General features: G+C 47.1%; 1 protein-coding gene across 2 annotated transcripts in view; it reads right to left on the bottom strand.

Moving 5' to 3' along the window:
* Ppara (peroxisome proliferator activated receptor alpha) overlaps positions 1-21,790 on the bottom strand; it is a 68,179-nt gene that overhangs the window by 1,962 nt on the left and 44,427 nt on the right. For both annotated transcript variants that reach the window (XM_028878143.2, XM_028878142.2), the window contains exons 3-7: positions 19,211-19,457; positions 13,242-13,402; positions 11,370-11,508; positions 10,090-10,292; positions 1,597-2,044 (exon numbers count right to left, since the gene is read on the bottom strand). In XM_028878143.2, coding sequence (XP_028733976.1) covers positions 1,597-2,044; positions 10,090-10,292; positions 11,370-11,508; positions 13,242-13,402; positions 19,211-19,418 — 1,159 coding nt within the window. In that variant the 5' untranslated portion in view covers positions 19,419-19,457. The remainder of the gene's footprint in view (positions 1-1,596; positions 2,045-10,089; positions 10,293-11,369; positions 11,509-13,241; positions 13,403-19,210; positions 19,458-21,790) is intronic.

The following is a 21,790-nucleotide window of genomic DNA, read 5'->3' on the forward strand; positions in this document are numbered from 1 at the left end:
TGAAATTTAAAATGTGTCCTTTTATAAATTTATCTTGTTTTTAAAAGTGGTTTTATTTTTATATATTTATTTTAATTATGTGTATACAACATGTGTGTTGGGAGGGTGGGGGATGCTGGTGAGTACAGCTCTCCAGAAGGCCAGAACTGGGCATGGGATCCTCTGGAGCTGGAGTTCTAGGCAACTGTGAACTGTCTTGACATGGATTCTGGGAACTGAACTCAGGTTCTCTGCAAAAATAGCACATACTCTTAACCACTGAAGCCATCTCTCCAGCTCCTGATGTAGGTTTTAATCTTCGTTGTTTCAGTAGTAAAATAAATATAATAACTAAGGTTTTCGTGTTTGTATGTATTTGAGGCGGGCCATGTGTGTGGCGGTCAGGTGACATTGTTGTTTGAGACAGGGTTTCTCTCTGGCCTGGGACTCTTCACCAAGGAGGCAGGTCTGGCTGTCCAGCCAGCCCCAAGGATCTGTGTGCCTCTGCCTCCACAGCATTGCGATTACAAGAGCATGCCCACACACCCAGCTTTTTTTTTTTTTTTTTTTTTTTAAATGTGGGTTCTGGGTTTGAACTCAAGCACTCACACTTGTGTGGCAAGCAACTTCCCAACAGCCGTCTTCCCAACCGCACGGCTAACGTTTACAAAGGCAGAAGGATCCACTCTTTATGGCTTTAGCTTCAGCATGACACGTTTCCTATTTTCCCTATGGAGCAGTTTCCATATCCACAGGATCAGGACAGGACTGTAGCCATGAAAGGCTGTGTGTGTACCTCTGCACTGGCTTCCGACCCTCCCCGCCATACCCCATCCCACAAGGGACCCCGACAAACTCTATAGAGCTGTGGTGTTTTTCTGCTCTGCAGGAGTAACGACACTTCTTCCGCTCATCTAGCCACCAGCCAGCCAGTGACTGTGAAGGGCAGGATGGCTTCTGGCAGCTGGGAAGAATGGTTACCCATAGATCTATGCCAAGGCCAGGCAAGGTCAGCTGGGCTTACAGTAGGTGGATGACCTTCCCAGACTAGAGAGACGACTATTTAAAGAAGTGCAATGCTGAGCCAAATATCAGGGACCACAGGGCCAGCTTCCCCAGAGAGGCCTGATCTCCCTTCACTGGGATCGTTCCTTCTGGCAAAGCAGACCTGGCAGCTGCTTCCGGTTAGCATGATCGTTTTCAGCATGAATTAACATCAGCATTAACAGCAACAGCGCTGTACCTACACCTGTACTGTACTTTCTGTACTATTATCTACTACAATCATTATAATATTAATAGTACAAATTATCACCATATATTACGTGTATCTAAGACACTTACATTTGGTATAATTGTATGATCAGTGGAGCATATATTTAATTTAGGCATATAATATGCCAATATGCATTAATGGATACTATAATAAGAATACAACCACAACATATAATAGGTATATTCTCAATTCTTCTCGGTAGTAACTCGGGCTCAGAAACCATCCCACCCTGCCAGTGCCAACTTCACTGTATCAGAGCCCAGGCTGGCACCGTATTGACAACCATTGAGTTCCTCCAGAGAGAAAGCCTGTAAGTACTCAACAGTGGCATGTCAACTTACCTCCACAGCAAATTATAGCAGCCACAAAAAGGGAAATGTCACTGTCATCCAGTTCTAGGGCGTTGAACTTCATCGCAAAATCAAACTTGGGTTCCAGGATGTCACAGAATGGTTTCCTCAGGTTCTTGAGGAACTCTCGCGTGATGAAGCCATTGCCGTAGGCTACCAGCATCCCATCTTTGTTCATCATGGAGGACAGCATTGTGAATATGGCTTCGTACACGCCATACTTTAGCAAGGTAACTTGGTCATTCAAGTCCAAGTTCGCGAAGCCTGGGATGGCCTTGGCGAATTCTGTGAGCTCGGTGACGGTCTCCACGGACATGCACTGGCAGCAGTGGAAGATTCGGACTCCCGCCTCCTTATTTTGGATGCCGTTGGCCACCATCTTGGCCACAAGCGTCTTCTCAGCCATACACAAGGTCTCCATGTCGTGTATGACGAAAGGCTACAAAGGAAGGTGCTGGAGTCAATCAGGTGATACCTCTAGGACAAACTATGCAGTGTCCCCTTAAACATCAGGGAGCTCATGATAAGCTACCGTGGCCGAATCTCCAAGCTTGGTGCCTGGTTGATTCAAAATACGTGTACAGCACAGTCCCGCCATGGGGCAACTTCAAAATCGGACCATCTAAGACTTGGCAGAAAACTAACAAAATCAGTCAGTAAGATAATAACAGTTGTCAGGACTGGGAAGATGACTTGGTGGGTAAGAAGAGCACTTGCTGCTCTTGCAGAGGACATCGGTTTGACTTCCAGCTCACACCCGCTCCTAACCCCAGTTCCAGAGAATCTAATGCCTTCTTCTGACGCATGCAGCACCAGGCAGGAAGGACGTGCATGGATATAAACGCAGGCATGCAAATATATGCTAAACATGACTGGCTTTGTGTAGAAATCAACAGGCCTTGTTCAGCTCTGTGGAGTAGGAGCAGGAACAGCTCCCAGCGTGCCTTTCAGGGCAGAAGACAGCCTCACGTCAGTGGCCTATTCTGGGACAAGGGCCAAATCCCAGCCTGCCCCCCTCGATGCCGCAGCACCATGGCACCCACACCTGCAGGTCCTGCCTCTTTAGAAAGGTCTAGTGGACAGCCCAGCTTGTCACTACTGTGTAAGCATGTGACGGTTCCTCTGGATTGTCAGATTGGTAGGATTCAGATTCACCGATGAGATGAACTGTAAGGACATTCCTAGAGAGGTTTACCTGAGGCGGAAGACCCACCCTGAATGTGGACAACACTATCCCCTAGGCTGGAGTGCCGGACTGAATTTAAGGAGAGTCAGCCCTGTTCATCTCTACTTCCTGACTGTGGTCACAACGTGACCGGCTGCCTCGTGCTCCACCATGCCTTCCCTATCACGACGGACCAGACCCTCAAACTGTGAACTAAAATCAACCCAGCATTAGTTTATGTTAGTCAGGTATTTTGTCAGAGCGACTGGACAAGCAACAAATAAAGTGACCAAAGGAAATTAGCTAAGAGATGCCGAATCTTTATAGCTACTGCCACACCATTTCCAAGAGACAAATGTGGAATCAACAAGGATGTCCACTGACAGACGAACGAATATGCCAACAGAGTATTATTTAGCCATAAAAAGGACATCCTAGTACTTGTCACCAGATGGAAGAAACTGGAGGGCACAAATACCATGTATTGTCATTCATGTGAGTGCTAAAAACGTTGGCCTCACAGAAACAGAGTAGAGAAGAGACTCTGGAGAGAAGGAAGAGGGAATAGAGAGAGGTCTGGCAATGCCATTGACTCCAGATACATTACATTTTTCATAAGGAATTTCAAGGGAGTTAGAACTTTCTGGACACATGACACTAACAAATATTTGAGGAGGGGGACATTTCATCAGCACGCAGTTTGTCCTTGCATCTAATTTTCAAACTATATTCCACAAATGTGTACAACTTAAAAATATAAACTGTTTAAAAAAAACAGCTCGCTGCTGGAACAAACAATTGTTTGCAGTCACTGTGCTCAGAGGGATTAAATGTCAGGGACCCTGAGAAGGCCAGCATTTACCCTACCACTGGCCAGAATTCATATTTGTCAAGCAGAAGTGACAGCATTAAGGAATCTGGATTTTTGTGACCATCTATAACACACACACACACACACACACACACACACACACACACACACACAGAGTGGATGTAATGTCTATATTGAGTGAGCGAGCACAGGTCACCAATGATGTGGCCAGGTATTGCTTCAATCCCTCCTGGTGTATCTGAGCGCAGAGCAGGGGCATTCCAGCTACCTAGGAGGTTCCTGGCACTCTCCCCACCCCACCCCCATGCTCAGCTGTCAAGAGCATCTTCAGGAACAACAGAATAGATGCACAGTCAAGGCACCTGGAATGTGCCTGGTACAGAGGCAGGAAGATGTGTGGAGAAGAAGCAATTGTCTGTGAGGTGTTTAAGCAGCGCCTGGTCTTGAAATACAGTGCTGGACCAAAAAACCTGATTCCTCCATGTTGATGAAAGGAGATAGATGTATTGAAAATGACTCACTGTGGAACTAGAGGGAGGGCTCAGTGGTTACGTGCACTGCCTGCCTTCCAGAGTATCTGGTTCCACGGAGCACCCACATGGTGGCTGACAACAATCTGTAACTCTAGTCCCAGGGGACCCTAACTCCTCTTCTACTTCCAAGGGCACAGCACAAACATGGTGCAAAGATGTACATGCAGGCAAAAGTGCGTATACACATATAATAATAATAATAATAATAATAATAATAATAATAATAATAATACTCACGGACATTCTATGGGCAAAACTCAGAGCCGAGCTTCCGAGTATCTCAAGTCAGAACAAGGTAGACCAAAAAAAAAAAAAAAAAAAAAAGAGAGAGTTTCTCTCAAAGTCTTAACAACAGGTCTGATAACCACTTTTGGAATAATTTGGGGACAGTTAAGCTTCAGAAAAAAACAACAGAAAAAGTCAGATTTAAAGGGACTACAGAAATACAGTAGGTCTGGTGGACGTGTTTTAGGGCAGGTGGAATAGCTTGGTAGGTAAAAGTATCTGTTTCCAAGCCTGAAAACCTGAGTTTCATCCCTGGGACCCACATACGAGATGAAGACTGATTCTGTAGGCTGTCTTCTGACCTCCACGCGCATGCCTACACCTATAGAGACTAAATTTAATATAATTTTCAATGATGAAAATTAAATGTCCATACTGAGTGAGTACCGATTTTAAAGATTGTTTGCAATTCTGGAGATGTGTAGGCTGGGAAAACTTCTCTATCACAGAGTCAGACTCTCGGCCCCGGGACTTTTTTTTCCCCTTGTCATCATTGCCCAAACCCTCCAGCATAATGATCATTTCTATAGCGTTCACATTCTGTCAGATGTTACAAGGATGTGCGTGTGATTCTCTGTGATTGCTGTGGTATCTTAAGAAGGGGTCTTGACTGGAGAGATAGCTCAATGGTTAAGAGCACTGTCTGCCCTTCCAGAGGCCCTAAGTTCAATTCCCAGCAACCTCATCATGGCTCACAACCATCTGTAGTGGAAACTGATACCCTCTTCTGGAATAAAGGAGTACGTGCAGATGGAGCACTCATTTAGATGAAATAAATAAATAAATAAAATCTTTTTATTTTTTTTAAGGGTCTTGAGCATGAATCTGTAAGCAAGATACCTGGCAGCTTGGCTCTGACTTTGGCCCACAGAACGTCCGCGAACCATTTTTTAAAATCATTTAATGTGTATTGCACCACATGTATGCAGTTCCCTTGGAGGTAGAAGAGGGGTTCGGGTCCCCTGGGCCCAGAGTTAAATGCTTTCCTTCATAAGAGTTGCCGTGGTCATGGAGCCTCTTCACCGCAAGAGAACACCGGCTGAGACAGTGTCGTTACCTTCGTGCTACACGGTCCTTCCCTCACGTGCACGCAGCGGAGATAAAAGCGGAAAGCAAGCAAGTACAGAGCCAAGATGCCGAGAAACACAGTGAGCAGGGCGGGGACCTCCTGGAGCCTTTGACATGGCGAATGCGCACTGCAACTCTTCCAGAAGGGGGCTGTGGGGAGTGGTGGGTTCCAGGGGACTTGATTATCCCTGGAGGGCCTCTCCAAGGACTAGGGCAGCCTCAGCTACACAGATCACAGGGTGAAGCAGAATGAGCAGTTGCCCTCTTGCTAAAAGACGATGAAGAATTCTGAGTCAGGGCTGGAGAAATGATGACTCAGGAGTTAAAAGGCAAGCACTGTTCTTTTCGTTGTTGTTTTTTTGTTTTTTGTTTTGTTTTGTTTTTGAGACAGGGTTTCTCTGTGTAGTTTTGGTGCCTGTCCTAGATCTCGCTCTGTAGACCAGGCTGGCCTTGAACTCACAGAGATCCACCTGCCTCTGCCTCCCGAGTGCTGGGATTAAAGGTGTGTGCCATAGCTGCCTGGCGCAAGCACTGCTCTTATAAAGAATCCGAGTACAGTTCCCAGCACCACACTGGGCCGCTCACAACGTCTGTAACTCCAGCTCTAGTGCCCTCTTCTGGCCTCTGTGGGCACCTCCACTCATGTGCGTGCACACACACACACCCATCTACACATGATTAAAAACATAATTACTCTTTAAAAATTCTAAGTCGGTTGGGCATGGAGGCACATGCCTGTTATTCTAGTATTCAGAAGGCTGAGGTAGGAGGGTCCCATGAGTTTAAAAGCAGCCTGGGCTAGTGAGACATTGTCTCTCACACAAAAAAGCTAGGCACAGTAGCACAGGTCCTTAATTGCAGCGCTAGGAAGCAAGAGGGTCTCTGTGAGTTCAAGGCTATGCTGGTCTACATAGCAAGTTCCATGCCAGCCAAAACTACACAGTGACGCCCGGAGGACAGGTCAATATGGTGACTGGACTTTTTATTTTTTAAGATTTATTTAATTATGGATTTAGTGTGTGTATGTGTGTATGTGTGAAAGAGAGCGAGACAGACAGAGACAGAGAGTTGAAGTAAACCAGGTGCATGCAGGTGCCCAACTAGGCTGCAAGAGGCTAGCAGACGCTCTGTAACTAGGGTTACAGGCAGTTACGAGCTAAAGAGCCATATCTCTGGCCCTAACTTCTAGACATCTAAGAAGCTATCAAAAGGCTTCTTTGGAAGCCAGGTTCAGGAGGAACAACTGTTTCCAATTCTGCCACTTTCAAATCAAGAGGGAATAAGTCCCAAGAAGTGTTTTAGGACCATCACCAGGGGTCCTGGCCATTTTCTGGCTCATGTGTCTGAAATCCCAGGGGCTCAAATCAGACCCAGGGTCCAGAAGGAAACCAATGGTCTCATCTGTCTCCTCAGCCCTTCTCCCAGCTAAAGTCACCTTTCCCCCACAGTTGCCTTTACACCTTAACAAAATCCTACCTCCAGGTCCCCATCCCCCGACCAGTTCTAGGATGTCTCTGGGCCTCCACTTTTTCTGGTGGGTCTTTTACAAGGAGGGACTTGACCTCCACTTGTAGTAAACTAGAGACTGCTTGGACATACCACCAGACAAGCTTTCCTGTTCCCCAGTATGTGGTGTGGAGTCTGTGACTGCTCCTGCCCTAGTCGGCCTGCAGAACAGCAAGACTGCTGGGCACTATAGGTGTGAATGTCCATCTCCCCACCTGACAAGTTCATGGTCATCACATCCATGCACCTTAAACTGCTTACCAGCTGAAACACAGTTTATGTTCTGCTAGGGCCTTGCTGGGGCCTGTCATCCCAGCCTAGAACCTGACAGTCACTGAGTATTGTGCCACGGGACACAGGTCAAGCTGAGTGCATCAGGGCTACAGCCTGATCTCCCTAAAGGAACTCCCGCCTTTAAAGGTGCTTGCTTTCTAAATATCATAAAACATGGCGCTGGAAAGATGGCTCAGAGGTTAAGAGCATGTGCCACTCTTATAGACAGGGGTTCAGTTCCCAGCACCCACACAGTGGTTTACAACCACCTGTAACTCCAGTACCAAGAGATCCAATGACTTCCACAGGCTTCTACATAAATGTAGTACACAGACATACACTCAAACACACACACACACACACACACACACACACACACACACACACACACACTCGTACTCGCACATGAACACACACACAAAACAAATATTTAAAATCTTCTAAAACATACAGCCTACAGTCTCTCGATGCCACTGTGGCAGCAAGACCAGAGTTCTGCAGAGATGCCAGGTCAGTGGCGCTGGAGGCAGGCACCCTGCCACCTGGACATTTCCCAGGCTGGGCACAGAAGGAAGAGGAAAGATGGGGTCTCACACTGGACCAGCAAGTTCTGGGAAGCTGGCCAGCAGGCTGGGCAGGAAGGGAAGGCCCGGCCTCTGAAAATGCCATGAGACCTGGAGGTGGGAGGTGCCCCTGGCCAACAGTGTGGTCCAGAACAGTTGGATATTGCTTCTAAAGCTGGTCCCTGCACAGAGACTTGTGGCTGAAGCAGGCAGTTAGCTGCCATAAGCCGTTAATGTGTGTGTGTGTGTGTGTGTGTGTGTGTGTGTGTGTGTGTGTGTTGTGTGTGGGGGGGTGTATGTGTGTGTGGTCTATATGTGTATGTACATGTTTGTATGGTGCATTGGTGCATGAGGGTGTAGGTGGCGGCCAAAGTTGAACATTGGTTGTCTTCCTCAGTCAGTCTCTAATTTTTTGACAGAAGGTCGCTCACAGAACCTGGAGCTCACTGATGTAGCTAAGCCTGCTGTCCAGAAAGCTCCAGGATCCTCTTGTCTCTGCCTCCACAGTGCTGGGATTACAGATACGCATGACCACATCTGGCCTTTTTTTTTTTTTTTTTTTTTTTTTTTGAGACAAGTTTTCTCTGTGTAACAGTTCTAGCTGTCCTGGAACTCCCTCTGTAGACCAGGCTGGCCTCGAACTCACAGAGATCCGCCTGCCTCTGCCTTCCAAGTGCTGGGATTAAAGGCTTGCACCACCACCACCTGGCTCACATCTGGCTTTTTATGTACGAGCTGGGGATCCAAAATCAGGTCCTTAGGCACTGAACTCTGAGCCAGCTCCCAAACCCCTCTCTCCCCGTTCTGTCTTTCTAACAGAGTCGCCTCCAGCCCTGAGCCATTACTCTATCGTTCATTTCCACATGAGTCTTGATTTCCTCAAGACAGAGGATGGTGGGACCCTCCTAAGAACCTTGTGTATCCTGGTGAAGAAAACAGAGGTTACTAGGTAGCGATCAAATCAATGTTAAAGCAGAACATTTGGGCCTGAATAAAGTTGACTCTTAAGTTTGCTCTAAATCTCAAAGTTTGAGGGAGAAACAGAAGGCCTCAAATGGAAACTCTGATTTATCTTATTTGGGGGTCATTATCACAGAAATGCAAACTTTACTTTGTGATCCAGAAAGGGTCAAATCCAGTGGTTCTCAACCTGTGGGTCGCAACCCTCTCTGCGGTCACATATCATGTATCCTGCATATCAGATATTTACATTACGATTCATACCAGTAGCAAAATTACAGTTATAAAGTAGCAGCAAAATAATTGCATGGTTGGAGGTCACCACAACATGAGGAACTGTATTAAAGGATCGCAGCCTTTGGAAGGTTGAGAACAATGCATTGGTCTAATTGGAAAGGGCCTCTGGGGTCAGTCGGTGTGGTGTTGGCTGGGACCCTCTAAAATGCCTCAGCTCACATCATTGGAGAATTCACCAAAGAATGAAAAGATTCAGGAAAAGAGAGGTCGGGCTTGCTCATTAAAGTATGTAGCTTGTGAAATCCTTCATTTTCCTGTGACTGAAAATTCTAGCTCGTAATTCCCAAGGAGGAAGGCTCCAAGCCACTCATTAGCACACAGGGAACCTGTCATACCAGGCACACAGGAAAAAGGCCGGAGTCCTTATGAGCCAAGTGAGGGCTGGTCCCTCTGTGGAAACGGCCCTTGACAGACACCCTTCCTCAGTGCGCACAGGCTTATCCACCCGTGGGAACAGGGGGTCAGGAGCCAGGCAAGTGTTCTAGGAGCTGCAGACACAGGGGTAAGCTCAAACATACGAGGTGTGTCCGGTCAACCAAGGACCCTCCCCAAGACCTGAGCCAATCACAGTGAAGGAAGACCAAGATGGGGACAAGGACGGTGGTGGCGGGGATCACTTTAGCAGAAAGGGTGGGAGTGTTTTGAGTGGGGGAAGGAATAGGTTTCATTTCTGCCCTTAAAATAGGGATTAAAACGCACTTAAGAAACACCCCGATACTAGGTAAGGTATTAACTAGATTATTTTTGGCGTATCAATTACACAGCTTTTATAATGCCTCGGTTGCTAGGAGCTGAGGCGAGCCCAGGCAGGAAGGCAGCTGTTGGTGTCAAGCTACATCTTAGAGTCTCAGAATGACCCCGTGTATTTCCATGGCCCTTCCTTGGACTTCGGGATAAATTCTATTTTCTACATTGGACAATGCTCTCAGGCATTCCCTGTGACTCCAGCTCACATGTCGCCAAGGGATACTTCAAGGTCCCAAGGGCAGCAGGAGCACCTACCGGGTTATTGCTGGTCTTTCCTGCGAGGATGACCTGGGCTTTGACCTTGTTCATGTTGAAGTTCTTCAGGTAGGCCTCGTGGATTCTCTTGGCCAGAGATTTGAGGTCCGCAGTCTCCGAATCTTCCAGATCGTGTTCACACGTGAGAATTTCTGCTTTCAGTTTTGCTTTCTCCGATCTTGGCATTCGTCCAAAGCGAATTGCTGGAGTTGGGGTGGGACAAGGGGATATGTAGAAATGATCCAGGCACTTGATGACCAAGGCAGAGGCGAAAGGCAGAATGGAAAGTTCACACCAGGAATGGCGAGCCAAACCCATTCCTTATTATGACTGAACTTTCTACCAGACAGACTGAAAACCAAACACACAGCTGATAAATGGGTTGGCTTACTGTCCTCAGGTAGGCCATCGGCCAAGGTGAAGGGGATGAAAGTGAACTATCATCTATCTATCTACCATCTATCATCTGTCTTTCAGTCATCTATCTGCCTATCATCTGCCTATTAATCATCTATCTATATAGCTATCTATGTACTTATCTTTCTATCATCTATCTATCTATGTATCATCTATCTATCTATCTATCTATCTATCTATCTATCTATCTATCTATCTTCTTTTTGAAACAGGGTCTAATGTAGGGTCTCATGCTGGCCTCCACTAACTATATAGCTGAGGATGATCTTAAACACCTGAGATTCTTGCCTCCACCCCTCAAGTGCTCAGATTACAGGCCAGGTCTACATGGTGCTGGGAACCCAGTGCCTCATGCATGCCAAAGCACTCTACCAGTTGAGGTACATCTCCAGCCCTATTTTGCGGTTTTTGAGACAGGGTCTTTCTATGTCACCCATGTTGGCCATGAAGTGATAGAACTCTTCTTGCTCCAGCTTTCTGAGTGCTGGGATTACAGGCATGTAAATAAATACATTGATTGATTGATTGATTGATTGATTGATTGATTGATTAACTGATTGATTTACACTCACGAGGAACCATGTTCTAAATTAGATTAAGGCTGAGAAAATGAAACTCCTAGTGTGGTACAGTGTTTGAACCAACACGCATTTAACAGAAGTGATGTGACATCTTGCCACCCCAGTGACCCCCCACCCCGGTTGACAGCAAAGTCTCACCACAATATTTTCAAGTGCTCTGCCAAATACCAGCTCCTGGAGAGATTTACATGTTACAGCACACCCATTCAAAATATTGTCATTCTGACAAGAAGGATAAACTGAGTCATGGGCTGGCACAGTGTGTCCAGCAGCCTTACCTACCATTGTGTGACATCCCAACGGACAGGCACTTGTGGAAGCGGCAGTACTGGCACTTATTCCTGTTCTTTTTCTGAATCTTGCAGCTCCGATCACATTTGTCATACACCAGCTTTAGCCGAATAGTTCGCCGGAAGAAGCCCTGTGGCATCAACACAAAATTTAAACATGGGCTCTAGGTCACCAGACTGGCGTCACTCAGCTCTCTTGTGCATTTGATTGACTGATTTGTTTGGAGACAGGGTCTCATGCAGCCCAGCCTGGCCAAAGAGCTTGCTCTGTGGCCAAGGATAACCTTGACCTCTTGATCTTCCTGCTTCCACCTCCTAAGTGCTGGGACCACATGGCTGAGCACCATCAGGTCTAGCTTTATGGGGTGCTGGGGATCCAACCCAAGGCTCCATGCATGCTAGGCAAGTACTCTACCCACTGAGTACCGCCCCCAGCCTTATTGTCTCTTTCCAAAGAAACGATGCGCTGAAGTTCTAGAAAGTCTCATGTAACTGGGGCAAATACAAAATGCATATCTCATTGCTTTGAAAATGGAAAATAATATGCTAAGGCCGAGTTCAAAGCAATCATAGAAAGACTCTACCTGGTAGAGGGAGAGGGAACGGTGGTTTCTTGGGTCACAATACCAACTCCTGAAGAGAAGAGACACTAAAAGGGAACCAGCTATTTGAAAGCAACTCTCTTACTTTATAGCAATACTGAGGCTTCCCCCATGAAGAAAACAGCTCGAGCCCATAAAAGCCAAGACTAAACGAAAGCAATTGGACATGACCTTGACAGAAAGTCCTATCACAAGTCGCACTTCTAAAGGGATACAGATGGAAAACCCAGGAAGGGATTTATTTTGGCTTTTGGTCCTCTGCTTTTGAGTGCCCCCTCTACTTGCCTGACATGGAGGACTCTCATGGCCCATGCAGAAGTGATCAGGCCTTTATTGGAGACTGGGGGATTGGAGGCAGGATGGTGGAAGGATGTGTGGGATGGAGAGGAAGGGTGAGGAGCAAAGACTGTGCATGCCAGGGACCACCAGACCCTGGATCTGGATCCACTGTTCCCATGCACTAGGCCTCTAAGACCAGGCCCACCTGAAGACGGATGACAGTGAGTCAAGAATGATGGTACAGGAAGGTCTGTGATAGTCCCTCAGAGCCTGGACACTTCCAGAAGGAGGGAGCCTTTGGATTTTAATCAAACATGTGCCCCTCTCAGTTTTCCATATACGGTGTCCATGAAGCGACAAACTTGGGAATGTACGTGGGGCCTGGGGCCTGCCTGTCTAGAGGTCAGGTTGACTCTCAAGAGGATGGAGATACTCAGGAGGGTACAGGTGCCTAGGAGGATGGGAGTATGTGCCAGAAGTGACCGGTGGGGGTCAGTTACAATAGCAGGAGAGCTAGGTCCTGTGGACTCTGAGCAAGGGCAGGACACATCTGATGGCCAGCCCCTTGCTCAATGCATGGTGACCTCTGCCCTAGCTGGCCTCTGGAGACGTCCCGAGGTCGTAGGTAAACACGCTCCTCTGCATGGTCATCTCTGCTCTAGCTGGCTTCTGGGGTGGTCCCGAGGTAAAGTAAGCAGTCTACACTTGGTGCCATGGGAAGAATCATTTTTAAAGCAACTGCGTTTTCTCTCCTTTTTGGTTTTGTTTTAAAGGACAAATGCTCCTTTAAAGGTAAATGCTCCTCTAGAGTATTTACAAAGTACAGCGAAGCAACCTGCCCTCGATTCTCAAAAGAGAAGTCAAGCTGCCACCGAGGCCAGTTCTCTGCTCTTTCTGTAGGTCTCGGAGCAGTGGACATCTTGCAGAGGAGCAGAGTCATCCATCCACGTGACCACCCCACCCTCCACCCACGGCCTCGGTACCTTGCAGCCTTCACACGCGTGGACTCCGTAGTGGTAGCCTGAGGCCTTGTCCCCACATATCCGACACTCGATGTTCAGTGCACTGCCAGAGGACTCCTCCGTGCTGGCGGGGATCACAGGGCAGCTGACTGAGGAGGGGCTGGAAGCTGGAGAGAGGGTGTCTACAGAGAAGAGGGAAGTGTGTGAAACCTGGGGGGCTACCACCCACGTCAGAGCCAGATCCCCGGGAAGATGACTTGGCATAGTGGAAGGACCTGGGATGTGGTCAGGTGCCCATCTTGCATCAGCCCTGCCCCTGGCCACACACACTGGCCATAGTTACCATGATGCCCCATTCTTGAAGCTCGTGTGCACTAGCCTGCCTCCTGACTCATACCCTACCTCCAGCTCTTCAGAGGCCATGTTATGAGACCTCCATGGGGGCCCCGGCCTCCCATGCCACACGCCTGACGTAGAGCTGGCTGCCTTCCCGTCCTGTTGTCACTGTTACTCGGTGGCACCACGACACGGCCTGATTCTTCATGGGGGTCAGGTGTAGTGACACATGTTTCTAACCCGAAACCTCAGAAGCTAAGGCAAGAGGATTGTGGGTCCAACACCAGCACGGGCTACATAGTGAGGCAGAGACGACAGAAGAGGGAAGAGATAATGGGGAGAGACAGGAGGGGGAAGTGAGAGAGAGAGAGTGGAGAGAGGAGAAAAGAATGTGCAGAGAATAAGGCAGAGAAAAAGAACTGAGAGAGGAGAGAAAAGAGAGGGCAGGGAGGAAGGACAGAGAAATGAAGAGATAAATCAGAGCCTGGGAGAAAATACTTCTAAAAACCCGCTCAATAAAAGTCTTATGTCCAGCCAGGCGGCAGTGGCGCACATCTTTAATCCCAGCACTCGGGAGGCAGAGTCAGGAGGATCTCTGTGAGTTCAAGGCCAGCCTGGTCTACACAGAGTGAGATCCAGGACAGGCACCAAAACTACACGGAGAAACCCTGTCTCAAAAACAACAACAACAACAACAACAACAACAAAGTCTTATGTCCAAATGATACAAAGAAGTCTTCAAACCAAACAATAGAAAACAACACATGTAAAAAGCATCCATAGACCCGAAAAGACAGACACCCAAGAAGACAGACGGATGGGGAGCGAGCTTATGGAAACACGTACGGAGTCCCTGTCATGGGCGGACTGAGTTAAAACCTCGGTGACTATTGCTGCACACCTATTCAACGAAACTCCTTCGAAACTGGCCACCGAAGAGCTGGCAGGGCTGTGGAGTGGCTGCTGTCACTCACGGCCAGAGCACATGGAGAAAGAAAGGGACAGCCACTTTTAAAGCAAAACAGTTGTCGATGAGAAAAGCCTGGTAAGCATCTTTGGTTACTTACCCAAATGACTTGGGAACCGGTCCACACCAGCAATAGCAGCTTTTTTTTTTTTTTTTTTTAACCACGTGTGTATGATGTGTATGCCTGTGTGCATTGTTATGTGTGTGGGCGCTGCCGTGTGCATGCTGTGGCATGCATGTGGGGGTCAGAGCACCACTTGGGTGTCAGTCATCACCTTCTACTCTGTTTGAGACAGAGCCTCTTTTCTGCTGTTCACGCCTGTGCACACCAGGGGAGCTGGCTTGTGAGCTTCTGGGGGAGGCTCTTGTCTCTGCCCACCTTTGCTCCGTGCAGTACTGGGATTGTGGACCCAGGCTACTGCATTTGGCTTCTTTTTTTTTTTTTTCAAACATGTGTTTTAGGTTTCGAACTCAGGTCCTCATGCTTACATGGCAAACTCTCCCCAGCCCCAGGGAACCATCTCCCCAGCCACAGTAGCTTCTCACCTCATCGCTAAGAATTGGAAGTAGCCAAGATTAACGTGTGAGAGTTTGAGGCCAGCCTGAACTATACAGTGAGTTCCAGGCCACCCCGGGTTACAGGTGAGACCCTAGATCAAGAAACCAACAGAAAACAGGGTTGGTGGGAGGGCTCAGTGTATGAAAGTCTGAGGTCCTGCATTCCATCCCAGGAGCTCACAGGGAGAAAGAGAACTAACACACGAAGGTTGTCTTCTGTCCTCCACACACACGCTCCTAAACACACACACACACACACACACACACACACACACACACACACACACACACAAACAAATCAAATTTAAAAAAAACCAACAACCCTCCTGCCACAAAACTATAAAAAGACACCCCATCAGCGATGATCCCAGGGAACTGCCCTGGCAGTGCCAGGCACATACATTCCTGTTCTCACCCTGCACAGTAGATGCCCGTGACTGTGTGGGGCATCAGGTGCAGCACTCAGAGGGTATTTACTGCTTTGGCAGTGAGGAAATCACCTGTCCAAGTAAAAGCTATATGGTTCCATCTAACAAAACTAGAAGCAAGACCTGGAAGGATCAAACATTTCACAGTCACTTAACTGCATCTCTGAACAAGGCCTGGGCACGCTTATTGGAATGCAGACTCCACCACACAACAGAGCTCGCGATGTGTGCCACTCAATTAAAAAGTTACAAGGCATACAAGCAAAAATTTTGGCTCACGATGAGAAGAGAAATGAATGAAAGAGACCCAGGGGTGACACAGGTGATAGAATTTGTAGCCAAGACATTAAAAATTTATTCTGATCATACCCTAAAAAGCAAGAGAGAAGACTGGGTATGTTGGGTAGAAATGAGGGTGCAAGGAATGGACCCTGGTGCTGGTTATGAAAACTATAATATCTGGTATGGACAATAAAGCAGGTAGATTAGACACTGTAAAAGAAAAGATCGGCAAACTGGAAAACACAGCAATAGAAACTATCCAAATTGAAACACAGACACAGACAGACAGACAGACAGACAGACAGACACACACACACACGTGAGAGAGAGACAGAGACAGGGACAGGGACAGAGACATAGAGGGACACAAAGAGAATGCACAACAACTTAGCATTAACTGTGGGAAGAAAGATCGAAGCAGTCAGCTAAGAAAACTCCAGGCACAAATGACCTCATCTATGAAATCTACCAAGCATTCAAGGAAACTCAAGTATCAGTTCTCTAGAAAAACTTCCAGGAAACCAAAGAATAGAGAACATTTCCTCATTTCACCAGGCAAGAGCCAATCTAAGACCAAAGCCAGATAGGAATATTCTAAAAACGAAAACTAACATCCCCTTAATAATAGTTTAGACACTATTACTATATACCAAGAGGGTGAGACATTAGGACAAACTAACATCTTTCTCACTGGAATGCAAGTTTAGCTTAACCTTTGACATGTACAATCCACCACGTTAATAAACTAAAAGGGGCCGGGCAGTGGTGGTGCACACCTTTAGTCCCACCACTTGGGAGGCAGAGGCAGGCAGATCTCTGTGAGTTCAAGGCCAGCCTGGTCTACGGACTGAGTTCCAGGATAGCCACGGCTATAAAGAAAAACCTTGTCTCTAAATAAATAACTTGAACAAACAAACAAATAAATGAACTAACTAAAAGGAAGCTTTTTGATCATCATCCTAGATGCATAAAAATAATGTCCCCAAACATAACACTGATGCCTAATAAAAATTCACAGCAAGCTGGGACAAGAAGGTGACTCCATCAGCCACACAGGAATGCTGTTAGAGGGTATCTAAGAGAAACTGTAGCCAGTACACTCTGTGGCAAAAGACTGGGTGGTTTTTCCATGGATCAGTAATAAGAGGAGGCATCACCATTCCCACCTAACATCATGCTGGAAGCTCTAACCAGTGTAACAACATAAAAAAAGGAAATTAGAGAGACCCATCTTGAAAAGGAAGAGGTGAAACCGTCTCTGTGGCAGATAACATCATTATTTATACGGACACCTCAAGAATCTATAAAAAAAAAAAGTCACCAGAACTAATCAAGTTTAGGAATTAGCATTCAAAAACTGATGATACTTCTATATATGTAACACTGTATAACTAGAAATTTAAATGCAAAATAATCAATACCATTTATAATCATGTTAAAAGTATAAAATGCTTCCATATAAAATCTGGCACAAAATGTGAAAAGTCTGCACACAAGACAGAATAAAACATGCGCCAAGAACTCAGACACAGGAGAAACACAGAAAACTGAGGGATCAGTGGGAAAACTCAGATCAGGAAGATGTCACTTCACCTCAGACTCACTATATACGTAACTCCAAAAGCTCGGCTGTTTTTTTTTTTTTTTTAATTGACCAACTAGGGCTAGAGAGATGGCTCAGTGAGAAGAGCACTTGCTGTTCTTCCAGAGGACTGGAGTTTGGTTCCCAGCACATATTTCAGATAGCTCACGTCTATCTCTAACTCCAGCTCCAGGGGAATATGATACCTCTGGCCTCTACAAGCACCTGCACTCACATGTAGATAAACACGCACACGCACATGCACACACGCACACACACGTGAGCACTAAATTGACCAGCTGATTCTAAAGCACATACAAAGTACATAAAGTAGGAAAGACCTAGGCTATCCAAAAGAATATAATCAGAGAACTGGGCATTGCACATAGATCTACTGTCAGATCTACAAGGCTCTGTCTGGACAGCTGCATTCTTCTCTTGGGTAAATACATAGGAATGGAAGGGCTGGAGCATGGAGCAGATGTTTGTGTGAGTTTTCATTGGTATTCAATGAAATAAACAGATAGATGAAGCTGAGCAAAAGCCTAGATATAGACCTACAATGTCCACTGACTTCAGAGACACAAAGACAATGGAGTGGTCATGTCAGTAAGCTGTGCCTAAACATCTGCAAATGAGAGAGAGAGAGAGAGAGAGAGAGAAACTTTGATGTGTGTGTAAAAATCAAGTGAGAGAAACTTTGATGTGTGTGTAAAAATCAAGTCAGTGAATACTGAACTTCATTGTAAAACCTAAACCTTTAGAAGATGTTCAAGCAAAGATCTCTTACACATGAACACAAAAAGCATGGTCTACCAAAGAAAGGACACTAATAAACTGGACTTTGTCAGTTAGGAACTGTTTTTCACAGCTAATGAAAAAGACAAACTGCAGGCCGGGAGGAAGCATTTGTAAATCATTTATCTGATGAAGTCCTTGTATCCCAAAGACATACAGAAGTTTCTGTCATCAGTGGTAAGAAAACACACAACACAAATAAAAAGTGGATAAATGATTTCAACAGAAACTTCACCAAAAAAAAAAAAAAAAGATATAGGGCAAATTATCACACAAAAAGATTCAACATCGGAGACGTGCAAACTAAAACCACCCCACGGAGCACCATGGCTCACCCACAGAATGGCTAAGGTGTGAAAGAGTGGTTATACCTTCAGCAGACGAGCTTGGGAGGAGCTGAAGGCCCACACTGAAGGTAGGGACAGTACTTTGGAAGGGGTGTTGGCATTTCCTGAAAACTCACACCAACCTCTGCCCCACTGGCCCAGCCCTTCCTATGTGTCTACCCAGGAGAAGGACACGGACATCTGGACAAAGCCTTGCGTGTAACTATTCTATAGGCAACAGCTGGGATCTGCCCACAGCTCCTGTGTTCACAGGCGGAGACAGAGACAGAGACGGGGACCATGGTATGTCGGGCAGCACACAGCAGGGAGCGGCGTACAGATACACACCACCATGCAGAGGCATCACAGACAGATCCCAAGGAGTGTGGAAGCCTGTCTAGAAAGAACCATGCCGTTTACAGAAAGTTCCAGGAAACACAAACTAGCCAACACAGAACACACACACAAAGCCTGCCATGCTAGAAAACATGTCAGAAGTCATGAGGTGAAGAGGACGGCAGGCATCGCTGGGGAGCACCAAGCAGTTTGATGGGTGTGGTCATTGTTTTGATTGTAACGATGGCTTCAGAGAGAGAGAGCGGGGGGGGGGGGAAGAGACAGACAGACAGACAGACAGAGATATTCTTTTTTTAAAGTCTTATATTCTCTGAGGAAAATACACATCTAAGATCTTTCCAGAAAGCAGCGCTTACCTGTGATGACGGAGCCCTCGGAGCCCGGACAGCTTCCTAAATACTGGTAGTCCGTGAAACTAAAGCTTCCGGAGCTCTCCTCCCCAAGGGACTGAGAAATCTCTTGAATGTTTCCCATTTCTTGTAAGAATTCTTCCGATAAGGGACTCTCCAGGTCATCTGTCTCAAGTGGGGAGAGGGGACAGATGGGACTCTCTGTGTCCACCATGTTGACTGGAAGTGGCCAGGCAGGCCACAGAGCGCCAACCTGTGGGATGAAAACAGCCAGAAGAGCATTCACTTTCTGTTCTGAAATGAAAACATCGTGTAACCTTGAAGAGCTATCTAAGTTCAAATCTCAACAGGGACAGCTTTGACTCTCCACCCTTGACTGTTGGAAAACACAGTACGAACATTCTCTCAATAGGAGAGATGGCTCAGCAGTTGAGAGCACTTGTTGCTTTCACAGAGGATCTGGGTTCACTTTTCCCCTGCACCCACATGGCCACTCACAACCATCTGTAACTCTGGTTCCAGGGAACACTGGCCTCTATGGGCATCAGGTACCTGTTTGGTGCAAATATACAGATCCAGGCTAAATTCTCAAATGCATAAAATGAATCTATATTTTGAAATCTCTAAACAACAAAACACAGAAGGAGCCAAACTGTGCAGCGGGAAACCCTTCATTGCTTACTGAGTGTTCACTACACATGAGCTCAGCTTTCCAGCCATGGATGAAAACAAAGTCCACGTTCCCTAGAACATGCCTTCCAGTGGGGGCACAGGTGGGGGCCGAATGAAGGGGGTGTCTGGTGGGGGCGGGAGGACACAGCGAGAGCAGATGGAGAACAGATGCCTCGCACGGGGAAGCCCCAGAAGGATGGGCTGTTCTGGAGAAGAATGTTCCAGCAAAAAGAACACCAAGTGCCGGTGCATGCCAGCACATTCTAGGATCAGCAGGGAGGCCACGGGGCTTGGTTGAGGGGCACCAGGAGGGAAGAGCCAAGCAGTCAGTGTTGTGTGGCGCTTGCTCTTGGGTGTTCTTCTGTACACATGAAGGTCAGCCTACTAGAGATAGTACTAGAAAAATGACATCGTAACAAATGCTTTGTGGGGTTCTTAAAACATCTGAAGTAGGTAAGTCCTAGGCAACGCCAAACTCCTGCAAGCAAAAAACAGTGTTCGTAAGGGAAAGTACACTCTTCCTCCATAATCTTAAATGACTTCCTATGATCTCCAGTCCAAAGTCCAATCCCCTTAGCCTGTCAGTCCAGCCCATGGGAATACAGCACACTAGGCTTCTTGGTTATTTCACCTGGACTGTGCCCCTGCTGCCTTCAGTAGGTCCTGATCCCAGCCCACCTCCCAAAGCCTCACAGGGCCACCAGACACCCAGCCAGACTGACTAGGTGACATCCAGCTTCCTGAACTGTTTTCCTATCTAGTCGTCACAGAGAAAGCCACAGCTCACGTCACATAGAAGGCCAGAGTCACTGCGTACTAACTGGGCTGTGGGTTCCAAACAACGCAGCTCCTGTCACGCCGTGGCCACAGAGAGCCACTGTCTGAAGAACATTCCCCAGAGCACTGAATGAACACACGTGTGCTGACAGCGCCACATTCTCCCATTTGCCAAATGTCAACAAACTTTTCAAGTGCAAAGAGGAAGGGGTGTTTTTGGCTTCCTCAAGAAACAAACAAACAAACAAAAAGGGTACAATTACATATTTTTGTGAAAAATTCACATCTCAGGCTTGGAATCCTGACAGGTAATCATAGGCGATCACTATCCACAGGGAGAAACAGTCAAGAATCATCGTCACGGGGCTGGGGGATGGCTCGGTTGGAAAAGCGCTTACTGTGGAGTGTGAGGACCTGGGTTCACTCCTCATCACTGACATACAAAGCCCGGCATGACAGTGTGCTCCTACAATCCCAGCGCTGAATGGGCAGAGGCAGGAGGATTCCTGGGACTCGCTGGCCATCTAATCCTAGCTGAATCCAAGTTCAGTGAGACTCTGTCTCAAAAGATCAGAACAATGTCAGGAGGACAACTGAGGTTGACCCCCCCCACAGACACACACACACACACACACACACACACACACCACACACACACACGCACGCACGCACGCACGCACGCACGCACGCATGCATGCATGCACGCACGCACGCACGCACTCACTCACTCACTCATTAACCTAAGACAACCTTTATTGTCTGTTTGTGTTTGCTGTGCCACAAATCTGTGCCTCCCTTTTTATTTGGAGGGGCCGTGCTGGGGATCGAACCCAGGGCTCATGCACGCTCAGCACACTCCACCAATGAGCTACCACCCAAGCCCATCTACACACTGTATTCTGCATTGTATTGAAAGGGCTAGTTCTCCAATTGGCAAGCCAGATAGCGGAGTGATAAGCATTACATAAGTTACTTTTCATCATGAACAAAAAGTCCAAAAGCCGCAATCATGAGATTGGACATAAAGTTCATCCCCATAAAAAGGCCAGAGCTGAGCAGAGTCTGTGCTAGGAGGGCTGGGTCTTCTCCTTTTTCTGTCCCTGTCACCGACAGGAGCCTTTGTTCCCACAAACCAGG

This window comes from Peromyscus leucopus, chromosome 20 (genome assembly GCF_004664715.2).
Source record: "Peromyscus leucopus breed LL Stock chromosome 20, UCI_PerLeu_2.1, whole genome shotgun sequence".
Classification (NCBI taxonomy): domain Eukaryota; kingdom Metazoa; phylum Chordata; class Mammalia; order Rodentia; family Cricetidae; genus Peromyscus; species Peromyscus leucopus.